The 14,212-nt window shown below is 50.9% G+C and overlaps 2 protein-coding genes across 2 annotated transcripts; both read right to left on the bottom strand.

The window, feature by feature from the left end:
- Nucleotides 1–3,686: 3,686 nt before the first annotated feature.
- On the bottom strand, nt 3,687–5,081 carry CALHM2 (calcium homeostasis modulator family member 2; the record flags this gene model as incomplete). Its single annotated transcript, XM_080620842.1, has 2 exons — nt 3,687–4,456; nt 4,539–5,081. 2 exons carry the CDS (start codon nt 5,079–5,081, stop codon nt 4,040–4,042), a joined length of 960 nt encoding a protein of 319 aa, XP_080476968.1. The 3' UTR covers nt 3,687–4,039.
- Nucleotides 5,082–10,492: 5,411 nt separating this feature from the next.
- Nucleotides 10,493–12,879, bottom strand: CALHM1 (calcium homeostasis modulator 1; the record flags this gene model as incomplete). Its single annotated transcript, XM_080620541.1, has 2 exons — nt 10,493–10,960; nt 12,331–12,879. The coding sequence occupies 2 exons, from the start codon at nt 12,877–12,879 to the stop codon at nt 10,493–10,495; spliced, it is 1,017 nt and encodes a 338-aa protein (XP_080476667.1).
- Between the last annotated feature and the right edge of the window lie 1,333 nt (nt 12,880–14,212).

Here is a 14,212-nt window from a genome sequence, read left to right as displayed (position 1 = left end):
ATCAGCCATATCTGTTCTACATCCTTGTGTCAGGTATATGTGAATAAGAGCTACCTTGGGCTTTTTCCTGAGGCTGATCAGCCACAGCTCTCAGCCTCTCCTTGTATGATGGATAGTCCTGTTCCATAATAATTTTCCTGTCCCTCTGCTAGACTCACTTCAGTAAGCTTGTATCTGTCCTGTACTAGGGAGCCCAGTACTTGATACATCATCTCAGATGTCTCACCACTGCAGAGTAGAGGGGAAGGATGACCTCCTTTGGTCTGCTGATAATGCTTTTCCTAGTGCACCCTGGAATGCTCTTGTCTTCTTCATCTGAAAGGGCATATGCCTTTAAAGCCCACAGCATCCAGTTGTGATGATTCGCGTGGCTGCAACCATCTGTCGTAACAAGGTGCCAGGGATTGATGACAGAAAAAATTGTAGTTGTTGTCTCGAGTAATCAGTGAAGTCAAAGAAAAAAGTTTTTTTTCTGTGCTGAAAAAAAGTCATCTCAATCTAACCTTCTGCTTGGAAAAGGCAGGAATCTTGGGTGCTTGTGTAGTCTCCATCACTGGTGTTGGTGCCTTCTTGCAACTCCAGTAAGGTGTGGATGTCATCATCTACATGTTTTATGTGAACTAGATGATCCTAAAGTCATTTCCAACCCTAACCATTCTATGATTATCCAATGTAGACACGAGCGAGTGGGTGTCCAGCTTTGAAATGCCAAACTTGGAGGAGTCTTACTCATTGTAGGTACTCTGAACTCAAAACCAGAGCTCTGCAGGACCCAGCTCTTCTGCCTCTGTGAATGCCCACTGTTGGCAAGGTTGAATGATTCAGCATTTAATTCATGCCCAAGTCCGTTGGGATCCAGAAATCAGTTATTTCATGTCTTGCCCCCAGGAAGAGCAGGGTACTGTACTCAGATTTTGCTTAATGCTCTTCTAGAGGAGGAGGCTGCTTGCAACATCCGGTAACAGCTGCTGCTTTCTTAAGAGCACAGCTGCAATGATGGTGGCTTTTTCTTTTGCATTAATTGTTATATATAATAGAATACATAAATAAGCGTCACAATAGAAACCAAGATCCCTTTGAGGTATTGTTTCTTCTTGACTACTGGGGCTATTACAGTCTCTACAGTAGTCAGCAGGGAAAATGAAAGACCTGTGTGTAATCCTCCATACTGGAGGAGCTTGGTTTGAATCCATTTTGCTGTTGGGAAGTTTGCCCTAAGTGGCAACCTATAGGCTTCTCTGCAATGGGGTTGGTTTTGGTCTCTGGAGAAAAAGCAGAGGGAATGTGATCTTGCAGCCTGTGTGATGCAGCATACCAGGAAATCAGGTGTTTCTGTGAGAAGCCTAGCCTGGTTCTTGTGCTGATGTGTAAAGCCATGTGGGTTAATGTCCCTCACCTTAGCATCCTCACTGGGGAAGAATGAGTAACACAGATCGTAGGGATATTCATGAGGGTACTAATGGGCTACGAGAGCTGTCTCAGTGGGGGCTGCCATGCTTGGGTGGCAGAGAGGAGGAAAAAATCTCAACCCTGTAATTGCAAACAAGTATTTCTGAATGTGGTGGCTTGCTCCACTTCCCACTGTCAGCTGTCCACCCAAACTTGCCTCTCTAAGAAGAGGGTGGGAAAACTGACAAGCTGCAGAAGCCCCATGCCCATCCCAGCACATGGAAAGTTACTGGAGTTAATGGAGAAGAAGGGAGATAAATAGAGCAAAACCTGGTTTGTGCTCATGATTTATTCTTGAGATAAACAAATCCGTTCCCAAGCATTACATGTCTTGCCCCTTTCCTTCAAAGGAAGGATGCGGGGGAGAAGGAACTGGAGTGGAGGTTGTTCAAAGGAACAATGACTACTACCAAGGAGGAAGGCTAGGGAAGTAAAGGAAGTAAGAGGAGCGCTGCTTTGTTTCAGCAAGTTACCTTGCATATGCTGACCTGCATGTGGGGGTGGTATGTGTGTCTGCATGTTCCCACTGGAGGCCAATGAGAAGAGATGCAAATGAACTCTCTTTCATCTCAAGGCAATGCAATTTCATTTAATTTGCATCTGATTGTTCCTGCAGATTAGTTGATGGTGAGGCTGGGGGCAAAGCCTTCCCCAAAATGCAAGGCAAATCTGTAAAGAAGCTGAACAGGGATCTTGGGGATCCTTTGCCCATTAAGCAGTGTTCCGCCTCTTTACATGGAATACCCTCCAGCTCTTTCTTGCAAGGGGACATGTTTGTAAAAAGGTTTCTAAATACGTTCTCTATCCTTTGCTGCATTTGAGTATCCTGATGTACAAGTTTTGTGCTGATCACTGTGAGAATAGCTAAAAAGCGGTGTTACTAACTTGTAATATGTGGTAGCACTTTAAAATTTCACATTCTGGGGCCATCTGAATAGGAGAGGATCTGAATGTTTAATAGAAAAAGTAGTTTCCCAGCCCTTGAGTTCAAAGAGAATATTAAATTATGCCTTTTTTTTTTTTTTTGCCTTCCTGGAAAAAAAACTCAGAAGGCAATGAAAAGTAACTCATTTAATAATTTATTTAAAATCTCCTGATGTGTGAGCCGCTCTGAGTTCTGTGGGTTTGAATAATTTTTTTGAGCAATTTAAGGCTTTTTAGTGAACAGTGCAGTGTAAAAAGAAGTTGTACCTATAAAGAAATAGTACCAGTAGGAAAAAATCCCACTTCATTGTCCTGCCAGCTGTTAAAACAGTGTTGGGTATGTAGGGCTGACCTCTGGGGGAAAAGGAACACTGCAGTGCCAGAAGAGCAGCCTTGAAGCCGTTGGCAGCACAGTGTCACCGTGAGGGCAGTGATACTGCGCTTTTCTGGCTTTGCTTTCTCAGAGTATGGCCAAGTCCATAGAAGATACCTTCTGCTGCAGTGATTGCGTATGGCAGTAGAGTTTAAGAAAATTCAGTGGTAAAAGGGTAGGGAGAGGACTGTTTCCCCCATCCCATTCCTGTGTCCCTTGTCACTCCAGGGCTGTTGTCCAGTGCAGCAGATGGATGCATGTAATAAACTCTTTTGGCTGGCAGCCTTCTTGTCCCCTTTTCCTCAAAGAAAGATGTTCCACTAATACAGCTAACTAACTACAATTGCATAGCATATATACTATATATGTATGTGTGTGTATATATACATAATATAAAAGTAATTTTGGTTGAGGTCTTGCTGTAGCTTGCAACCCAAACAAGCAGGACTCATCCAATGGTTGGATGAGAAATGCAATGAGCTGCAGACAGTGGTGTGGCTCACAGCAGGTACTGCTGCCTCTTGGCCTCCACCTCCCCTGAAAACTATTCTGTTGATGGTGCCATCCTCTGGGTTTATAAACTTATGGTTGTGACCACTTGGACTCATTGGAGAGTCAGGCACTTCAGTAAGAACAAAGGAAGTTTGGTGTCATACCCAAATTCCAACCGGTTAATTAGAGTGTCTTTCTGAATACCAGGAATATTGGTGATTCTTCCTATTTTAGTCTCTCAGTTATTTGGTGTGCTGCTGTATTACTGACCCATTCCTTCCCAGGTGCTATGGCATCCCTCTTGCCACAGGAATTTACACCCTGCTTCCCTCTTTCTCTGCACTGTAATGCCCGGAAACTGCTTTGGGATCTGCCTGCGTAACAGGCACTGCACAACTGCCTAAGAACATACCAATGTCAATAACAAAAGTAGGTGTGTGAGATGACTGGGGCTAACCTTGCCGTGGGGGAGACAAGTGGGACTGCAGGAGGCAGGATTAGAAATGTTGTGCCCACCTCTTGCTCCCCAAGGCTTCTGCTGGTGCACTGGAAGCTGGATGTAAGGTCTGCATCTGCTCTTTGCTCCCCTTCTGTCTCTGGGAGCAGCAGTGAGGTTGTCTCTAAGGGAGGTGTTCTCTGCTCAGTGTACTGCTTCTTAGTCTCTACCTTGAGGCTCTTGATCCCTGTTTACCTGCTGAGAGAAGTGTTGCTGGGAGGAATATTCCCAGTGAAACCCTCAGCCTGTGCACCAATACTGGTAGGCCTACCAGGCAGTCTGGGGAGTAACTGCCAGCACCCATCTTAGGAAGCCAGAAAGAGCATTTCATGGCCTTCCGGGCTTGGTCCATTCCCTTCCACCCCTTTGGCCCATTTGTGGAGCCGGCTGTAGAGTGGGAAGCCCTTGTTCTCCCGGTAGATGTAGACACCCGTGATGGCATTCCACTGGGGGCTTGGTTGCACACCTTCCACTGGGAACTCCTGCACCAGCTCCTTCTCCTCCTTGTCCAGCGCCACAAAGCCGAAGAATTGCTTCACGTTCTTGGCTGCCAGGATCCTGGAGTGGACCTCGGCTGTGCGTCGGAAGAGCTTGTCCTCGTTGGAGCGGTATTGGGCCCAGTAAGCCTCCTGCCGGTAGCTCAGTGGTGAGCAGCAGTGCTTCAGGCACTTGGTGAGGAAAACCAGGACCGCAACGATGCCGATGAGCAGCCAGCCGAAGAGCTGAGAGAGAAGAGAGAGGCTGTGTTAAGACACAGCGAGGTGGTCTTACCCACTTTGTGTGGATTTCTCCCTGAGTGCCTACCTGGGACTCGTATCTCAGCCTCCGCGTTACCTCGTCCCTGAACTTGGTGAGGTTTGCCGGCACATCTTTACAGGGGAACCTGGCCAGCACATCAGCCCCATACTCAGCTGGGAACTTGTCCAGGGAGGATGGCCTGACAAACTCACTGAGGGCACAGATGTAAGCCTCCCCGCGCAGCAGCGAGATGACCGACCAGGTGACGGGTGCCACGGCTGCCCGGCCCATGATGGAGCCGAAGAGAAGGAAGGTGGCAGCAGCAGAGAAGTTCTTGATGCCACGCTTGTGGCACTCGGCCACCAGATTCCAGGTGTGGTTGTTCCAGATGACACCAATGAGGAAGAGGGCCAAAGCTGGGACACCGATGGCAGCCAGCCCATAGATGTAGTTGCGGGCAGGGGAGCAGGGGCAGTTGAAGGCAACAACAGAAAAGAGCTCCTCGCTCCCCACTGTGCCCAGGGCCACCAAACCGTTGAAGATCATCACGTCTTTGCTCTTGAAGAACAAGGAGAGGAAGCGGAAGTTCTCAGCGATGAGAGCAGCCATCTCGTCCTGGGGATGGGAGGAAGCAGGTACTGCAGGGAGAGGCTGTGCTGAACCACCTCCCACCACCAAGGACACACCAATGGAGGGGGAAATGGCCTTGGGCCAGCTGATGTACAAGGGACTGCTCCAGAAGCACGACACCTTCACTGCTATCTCTTCCTTCCTTCTGACGTCCCTGTCTTGAGCTGGTTGCTGATGGCAGGGAATACTTCAAAGGGGCTGAAGAGGGATTTAGCCTAAGCAATGTGTGAAACCTCAGCCATTTCAGTTTCCCACTAAGCTCTCCGAAAGCGTCTCTACAGCGACCATTACCAACGGGACAGCTATTTCTGGCCCTGTCATTTGCACGTTCATCATCTTTGGTTGTAGTCACCTCTCGCAGAGGCCATTACGGTCAGCGTCGCTACCAGACACTCGATGATCTCCCAAGCCTACAACGAAGGAGGACGCCGTGTTACTGGGAAAACTGGACCAGAGCACCAGCACTGATGTGTCCCCAGCCCTGACTCATGCTAGCCCAGGCACAAAAGGCACGTGCATGCTGGTGCTGCACTGCCTTGAAAGTGCTGTGTGTGTGGCTTTTACATCCCTCTTAAGACCTGATGAGTTAATATTGAGTAATAGGTAAAGATTTGTCTTTGAGGATGGCCCTGCTGGTTTGGGGGCAGAGATGCAGCATGGGAGGACCAGGCAGGAGCAGCCTCCACTGGCAAGTGTGAGGGGATGCTGAGAGGCTGCTGATACCAGCAAAATTAGTTACTTCCTGGGAAAGTGGGGTTTATCTTGATGACCCAGGATAAAAATGCCAATAGAGCTGCATCAGCAATTACGTAGGAGTTTTTTTGCTAGGATTAGGTGTGGCAGGATGATCTCCTCCTCTCCCACAGTGAGTTGATAGAACTGTACTCCCTGTTGTAGCCCACAGTCTTGGCTCAGCCTTGAATTGCTGGCCTGAAACTGAGCCTCTGGACCTGCACAGCTCAGTGCCAGAGGTGCACTTTGCTGCTGGTTGCCTGTGCGGCTTTCCTCAACCCCTTCTCCCAGTACAACACTGGTTATACTGGGATGCCCACCCCACTCCTAGGGCTGGGCTGTGTGGACTGCAGGCGCTCAGGACCAAGAAGGAGAAAGCATGTACTCTGATCTTTTTGAAGGACAGGGAAAAACTGGGAGGTGTATCCATGTCCTCTGCAGTGATGCCCAATTCCCCATGCCACTTGCAAGCTGCATTTAATAAGTTTGTTGAATTTCTATGTTTGCTGCATCCTCACAGGATTTCATGTCAGGAAGCCTTAAGCACCTTACTCGGGAGAGCCCTGACCCACAGCAGGGCTGCTTGAAATCTGCCCCAATGCCAGCATCTCCCAGCAAGGCTTCCCTGGGCCAGCCCCAGCTGTGGGGAAATGGCTGCAGGGACACTGGTGCGGAGGAGACATAGGCACCTTAATCCTTATGGTCTCTTGTACAAGGCTTGCTCATGCACTGTGCTTTAAATCACTGCTCTGCTTAAGTTCATCTGCCCCACCAAATCTTGTTTTACCCCCTTCCTCCATAGGGCAGCAGAGGGGGCAGAAACTCGGTTCCCTGTTGTATCTAACCCATGGTGTTCCCTTTAAAGTCATGCTGTGATATTGCCAGGCTCAAACACAAGCAGCCCTTAGCGTCTTCCTGTATCTTCCTAGTTTTCCATGTGCAAAATATCCTCAGCAAAGGAGACAGCCCAGCTGAAAACTGCAGCCACGTGATGGGGAGCCAGGCCTCCATCTCTGGCTGTCGCGCTTTGTGGTACACCACGTTTGCAGCCAGACGCTAAACCTGCAAACTTGTTCTAGTGCGTGGAGTTCAAAACCCTGTTATTAGAGTTACCAGCAAATAGCTCTGATAAACAAGGCCCTGTGATCTTCCTGACAGGGCCTGGCAAATGGCAAACAAAAGTAAGAGGATCTGGCCAAGGGGAGTATGCTCTTTTGGGGGGGTTACCCTTCCGCTGCTTGGTGGTTGTGGTGCCTGTCTGGGAGAGAGAAGGGTGGGTAGGAGGGGAGAAGCTGTTTGCAGCAGATCATTTTCTAGCAATATCTGTTGAAGTCTTTCCCAAAAACATGCATAAAAGCAAGAAAAACATGAAATCACTTACTTGAAAAGTTGTTGAAATCAGTTCTGGAGCCTTCTCAGCTCCTCACGTGGTTTTTGCTCTGGCTGGGGGGGGTTTCCTGGCAGCGTGCGGGGCTGTGCAGAAGCGGGGATGCAGTTGAGGCTGACCTGATGTGAAGACACTTCAGAGTTTGGCAGCTTCCTCCCTCAGTCTGAAACGTGTCCTCGGCTGTCAGCTTTTGGGAGGAGGGAGGAGGTTCTCAGGCCCTGTGCTTGGGTGGGGCGAACAGCAGGCGCTTGGCTCCTGCTGGGTGCAAGGCTGAGGCTGTGCCTTTAAAAGTGAAAAAAAAGAAGAGGCTAAGAATGAGTCACTGGAAAAAGCACATCGGCCTTTTTCAGACCGGGATGCAGCTGTGCTGAAGCTGTTCGGGACAGCCTGGGGTTTGACTGGAGAACGGGACAGATGGGGCATCTTGCTGGGGTGCAAAAGGGAAACACTGGAGCCCCCAGCCTACGGGTGGATGCAGTCCGCAGGGGATGCGGTGGAGACCCAGCTCAACCAAGGGTGGTACCCAAGCTGCACATGGAGCCTGGGGTCACCCTAAGCTGAGGGGGAAGCATGGGAGAAGCCCTTGGTCCCGTGTAAAGGGGCAGAAACTGCTGCGTTTGTGCATGGGAACTGGCTGAGCCAACAGGGAAGATGCCAGCCTGGCTGGGTTTTCAGGAGAAGCAGGAACGTGCTCTATGGGGCAGCGAGGTTTCACTTCCCACTGCCCAGGGTGGAGCAGAGGGGCTGAGCTGCCGAGGGGAGCCATGCATGCAATTTGGCGAGCGGGGTGCATTCCTGCCCAGCTCGGCTTTTCCGCTCGCTGCTTCCTTTGTGGAGCGATGCCTGCGAGGCAGCTGAGGACGCCTCACTTTCTCCTTGCATTGCTCTCTCCCTTTCACTGTCTCTCTCTCAACTCCAGCTCCCACCCAGCTGATTGCAGAGGTCTCTGTCTTCCTTCCCCAGCCTCCTCCCCATCACCATGTCCCTGGGGTTAAACTCAGCCCTCCCCAGATGATGTCTCCAGCACAGGCAAATCTTGAGCAACACCCATGATCCCCTCTGCCTGGAGCAAAGCTAGGCTCAGCCTAGTGGTGATAGTGCTGCCAGGATTTTTTGGACTGAGTCCTCTGTTTCAGTCCCAGAACTGGGATACCTGGATGGGTTTATGCAGCTCCCAGGTATTTGGGTGCAGTGCACCCCTTGGCACTCCCACACCTCTGGCTCCCTCCCTTCCTGCATCTACCAGCTCGGCTGGGGGCCCTGGGGCTCACTGTATGCTCGGGGTGCTGCTGCTAACCTGGGTCAGCACCAGGACCACCCGATGAAATCCCAGGGGCTGTACTGGGTTCCCTAGCGAAGGGTCTCCTCCTGAAGGTGATGAGCCAAGTCCCCAAAATCCAGCACAGAGAGGATAACCTGCCTGCTCTACCAGGAATCTCTGCAACTGCTGAAATTGCTGCGAGGGGGCAGAGCTCTGATCCTAAAAATCTAAATTAAAAGTCTAAATTAAAAGCCTAGAAAGCTTCTCTTTGCAACTGCATGCTATTTGTTTTGGTATCTTAATGGCTGTGCTGCGGAGCCCGCCAGCCTGCTTGCCGTTGTGGGGACTCCGAGTGTGTCTTTTCTCAGTGAGCCATTAACTGCGCTGAACTGCAAATAATAGGAGTGGAAACCGCCTTATCTTTCAATCTCCTTTGCTTTGTAAATCAGGTTTTGTGCCTATTAATTTCTGGGCAGGTGCCTTAATTAAAGTTTAGGGTGTGAAGATTAATGATAAATCTGTGTCGCTCCTTTCTCCTGAGAGTCAGCTGGATTAAGCCTGCCCTTAACTACGGGCTTGCTAAGGTGCTGAGAGAATTTCCTTGTCGTTTTGGTCCTTTGTTCTCCTCTCCCCACAGCCTCTGTGGAGTCACACACTGATGTTTATGCAACTGGTTTATGCAAATGCCAGTCACCAGCAAGTTGGTTTGAACAAGAATGCAGCAGCAGGAATTTCAAGGGGATGAGCCTTTCAAAAGGGATGTGCAAGGGTGAAACTCGTCTCTCAAAAGGGATTTTCCTTCTGCGTGTTGCTAATAAAATCAGGGCCACCGGGAACTCTCTTCCTGTCTGCAATTTCCATAGGCACCTCGAGGGCCTGCATCCCGTCATCCTCAGTTTCTATGGTAATGGGCAGCCACCTGGTATTACATAGGCTCCAGGGTGCATCCCTGGCTTCTCCTCCGAGGACCAGGGCTGGCTGCTGTGCACCAGCAAAGCACCCCAGCTCACATCACCTCAGCACTCCAGGCTGGGCCCTGAACCCCCCCTCCCTAGTCCTTTTCATTGCATTCAAAGAAAGAAGCACCAACAGATTTTGTAAACAGCTTTTATAAATCCTTGTGCCTGAGCACACAGCTTGAACAGTAAGCTTGAATTATTCATTTGGCCCCTTCAACAAACACCCAGGTGTGTTTTTAACATCAGTCTTTGTGTCAGAGAGGAACCCAGGTATAATTGCAAGGACAAATTGTCCTGCAGCAGATTTGTGCCGGGGGGTTGGCCTGGCTGTCACCCTCTACGCTGCTGGGTGATAGCTGCTCTCCCAGTGTAGATACTGGGCTCTTCATTGAGTACTACCTGTGACACCAACCACACCATTCCCGTCACGTGTAATGCAATATGGGGTGTCCCATTGCTAGCTTGTTGCTTGGGTCAAATTTATTTAAAGCTTTTCTTGGCCTGGAAGCTGTGTGTGTCTGTGGGGATGCCATATGCGGAGGGCAGTGGGAAGAGTTTTGGGGTTTCACAGCTTAGTGTGAGACAGGGGCACCGCCAGCTTGTTTCCCTACCAGGGGAGTTTTAATACTGCCTAAACCCATAGCACTGCCCAGCGCTGAGCACGTGGTAGAAGGAAGGAAGTTTTGCAGATCTGGTAGTGTCTGCCTTGGCAACCACCACAACACAAACCTGGTGCTTGGTGGTGTGGGACACACAGCATCTCTGTCCACCTGCCCCATTGTGCCCTTTAGCTTCCAAGGGGCTCCTCCAACATGAACTTGAGTAGCCATCCTGCTTGGCACAAAACTTGTTGCCTGCATTACCAATGCTGTAAGATTGGATGTGAGAGCAGATGAGATTGTGCTGGCACTGCTAAGACTTTTGGGTGCCCCCCTGAGCCCAGCATGGTGCTGTCCCTCACCTCTGCCTTGCTCAGACAGCTGCCTGCCCACCCTCTCTGCAGTCCCTCTCTCAGAAGTGTGGCTCTGCTTGTGCACAGCACTGTGCCCTCTCACACCCAGCTGTAGTAGGCAGCCATCTCCCTTCGGGGCACAGCGGGGTGCACTGGGTGCTGCCCTTCTCCTGCCCAGCCATTGCCACTGGGGAGGGCAGGCGGGTGGAGGTGCAGCGGGGGCTTGCATCGGTGCCAGCTCTTCAGGGCCATGTTCATGGTGTCCCAGTCGGTGATGCCCAAGAGCTTCTCAGTGGCTTCCCCTGCATCTTCAGGAGCTTTCCTGGGCAGGTGGCAGCGAGCAGCCACCAGGTCCGTGCTCATGCCCTCAAAGAACTGCTGGATGCAGACCTTGGCAAAGCTCCTGGCGTGCTCCGTGCACGTCTCATCGAACAGCTTCCGCTCGATGTCGATGTAGTGGGACCAGTACCTGCTCTTCAGGAAGGCGGCTTGGGTGAAGCAGGGCCGGAGGGATCTGACCAAGAAAGCCAGCATGGTCATCAGCAGCACAAAGCACCAGCCCAGAGCCTGCAGAGATGAGGAGGGAACCAGACCCATCACAGGCAGGCAGAGCATGGCGCTTCCCACCAGCCAGCAGGAGCCCCCCAGGCTGTGAATGAGCCTGGCTCCGCTTTGGGCAGTTTGAGGTTTGACTGCATTTACATTGCAAAACTGGATGAGGAGACCCCACGTACCATGTCAGTGCATCTGTGCTGATACCTTGTTCAATGCACCCGCATCAGCAGCCAGTGACCATAAATAACACCAGACTGAATCCTGCATCCAGTCCTGCCTCCAATACAACTGCACCTCACTTGGGTCTAGGCTAGTTTGTGTCCTCTGGCTTGTCACTAATGGTGTTCCAGATACTCCCTGGGTTTATGCAGCTGTCTAACCCTTTTCCTGATCTGTTTGACTTAGTAACATCTATCATAGATAAGCAGCAGCGAAAGGCTCCCCTGTTAATGGGGTCTGACAGGAAGGATGAGATGAGGACAGAGCCAGGATCGGTCTGTCTTGTTCACCATCTGTCCTAGCTCAGGCTGCCACCAGGCAGTGGGGGTGAACTGCATTGTAAAGGCATCTCCCTAAAAGGGCACCTGGGAGGGGGTGTCTAGGTGGCACCTCTTGTTTTGCAGCTCCCAGTGCTTCCTCACAGCTGGTAATTGGGATCTACCCAGGAAAATCTGTTTTGTGTCTTTGGAAAAGACCCTGTGCTTCCATTTCTCTTAAGCTGGGGATAGCAATTACTGTCTGCCCTAAGGAGATCAGGGAGAGGAGCTGCTTTTAAACAGGAGTACAGGAATGATCAGAGTTGGTCAGACCATCCTGTCTCCAATGTGGCCAGAAGAAGAGATCTTGAAGGGAATTAAGCTCAGGACAAGCGGTTAGTGGCACTTCTTCATTTGTGGTGCCTGGGATGGTTAATAAACATACATCGGCTGCTTTCTCAAGTGGCAGAAGTTAGTGGCATACATGGTTGTCATCCCATCAATCGCACACATTATAATAAGCAGCAAAAGCAGTCACGAGCAACTGGTGGGTTAGAGGAGAGGGAGACAGCCCACCAGCCACCAAGCAGCACCCATGTCAGCCCCTTCTGAACTTGCTCTAAATAAATCTCTGCATACAGCCTGTGTGTGTACTGCTGCCCTGCAGCCCTAGACTTGCCAGGCAGGAGGAGGGACCACATTTTTCGAGTGACTACAGCTTGGGTTTCTGCACCACACTGGGGGTGTGATTCCTGGAGCTGAGTGAGCACCTTGTACCCCTGTAAAATCACCAGTCTCTCCTCCTGCAGCTTGATTTCAACAAGGAGATTCCCTTGAGGGATGAGCTAAGGCTGGCAATGCCTAACCCTGAGCCACCAGTGAGGGCACAGCCGTGATGCCTCTTACCTGCGAGATGCAGCGCAGGTACCTGACAGCCACTTCATTGGCGATGAGCTCCTGTCCATCATAGATCTCCTTGCAGGGAATGCGGGCAAGGACCCGCTTCATGTCCCCTTGGGAGAGGCTGGGGTGGCTGGCATTGCCCAGGGTCTCCACGGGCACCAAGGTGCAGAAGGCACAAGTGATGCACTTCCCATCTAGCAGCGTCACTGAGACCCAGACCACTGGGGCGATCATGGCCCGCTGTGCCATGGAGCAGAACATGTAGCGCAGGACGGCTGGGTCCTTCCCTCGCTGGCCCTGGGGCCGCCTCCATTCCTCTGCCAGCATGGAGACGTTGTTGTTCAGCACAAAGCCCAGCAGAAACAAGATGAAGGGGGGCACCAGGAGGATGCCCAGCCCGTAGACCAGGTTGTAGCGTGGCAGGCAGGGGCAGTTGAAATCAAAGGCTGAGTATATCTGGGTGCTGGCTAGGGCCATGATCCCACAGATGCCATTCATGAAGGACTCCTGGTTGGACTGGAGAAACTGGAAGATCATACGAAACTTGTCCATCTTCCCTTGATGCGATTTCTCTCCCACTGGGGTCCAAGCTGTGGCCTCAGTTTACTTCATTCTGTCAGCCCCTCTGTTCAAAGATGAGCAGCAACAAGTCCCTGTGCAGTTCACTGATTCATGCATGCACTCTAACAGTGCCAATATTTAAAGCAGAAAATGAAAACATTTTTTTTTTTCTGCTGATTTTTCTGCTTGCAAAAGTTCAGAGTTTGCTTCCTCCTGCTCTTCTTTGGGTCTGTGGGATGTGGGTTGTTTCTGGTTTGATAAACTTGGCTTCATTCTTCTCCACATCCTCATTTCTGCAGTCTCCCAGCCACTGGTTCCCTTGGCTGGACGGTGCAGGTGTTACCGTGGCTGTACTCTCCACAGAGCAATCTGTGCCTTGGGCAGAAAGGGGAGTTGCCTGGTTGGCCTCTGTGAACCTGTTTGCTAATGCAGGAGGTGGGTGCTCCTCCCAGAACCAAACAGGATGCCCCACCTCTGCAGTGCTGCCACACACAGAAAAGCAGGATGCCAGAGCTTCCCCCATCCTTCCACATCAGCGTCACCACAGCAGCACCTAATAAAAGCACCGCACACGTCTGCCAGCCCCTCTTCTGTACCTACTTCACTGAGAAATGGCATCTGTTTTATTCTGCAGTGAGAAGAGAAAAGGAAAGACAGAGGAAGGAGTTTTAAAGCTCTCAGTGCTCTGGGTTATTGTATCTGTATTACTGAAGTCTGTTGGTTGCTCCCCTCTGTCCTGCAAATGTCCACATTTCAGTCAGACTTAGAAGATTACAACACCTGTAACTGCTTGCTTTTCACAGCTCTCTGCCCTCAACGCTTGCTGAAATATCTTCCAAACCCTGGCTTGCATAGTCTGGCAACATCCAGAGGCACTTAGTGCTTTTCCTGGCTTTGGGGTTGGAGAAAAATAGGCACAGAAAGGAGAGGGCTTCAGCGATAGGAGCACAGAATACCTGCTCCGCAGGTGGGTCCTGCTGAGAGTGTCTGATCCCTGAGTACATCTGGTTTCTTGGGAGATGCTCCCTGCCCTGCAGAGTTCCAAGATCGAGGTTTTTCCCTGAGATTTCTTCTTTTCATCCACTTTCAATGAGCATTTCTGAAGGGCTTGAGTGCACTTTGCTCTGAACATCAAATTCTGGTTTCAGTCACCCACTCCACTGGGTGATGGAGGCTGAACGATTTTCTTGCAGCCGCTTCTTGTGGGTGTAATCCCAGCCCTTGATAAATTTGGGGTGTGCAGGAACTGGGAATACAAGGAGGATGTGTAAATCCTGCCAGTGACTCCCTTGGCCCAAGGGCAGCTGCTGTTCCCTGAGGGACA

Source organism: Psittacula echo (assembly GCF_963264785.1).
Source record: "Psittacula echo genome assembly, chromosome: 6".
Taxonomy (NCBI): domain Eukaryota; kingdom Metazoa; phylum Chordata; class Aves; order Psittaciformes; family Psittacidae; genus Psittacula; species Psittacula echo.
The sequence above is the reverse complement of the archived record's forward strand: the minus strand, read 5'-3'. Positions and strand labels throughout refer to the sequence as shown.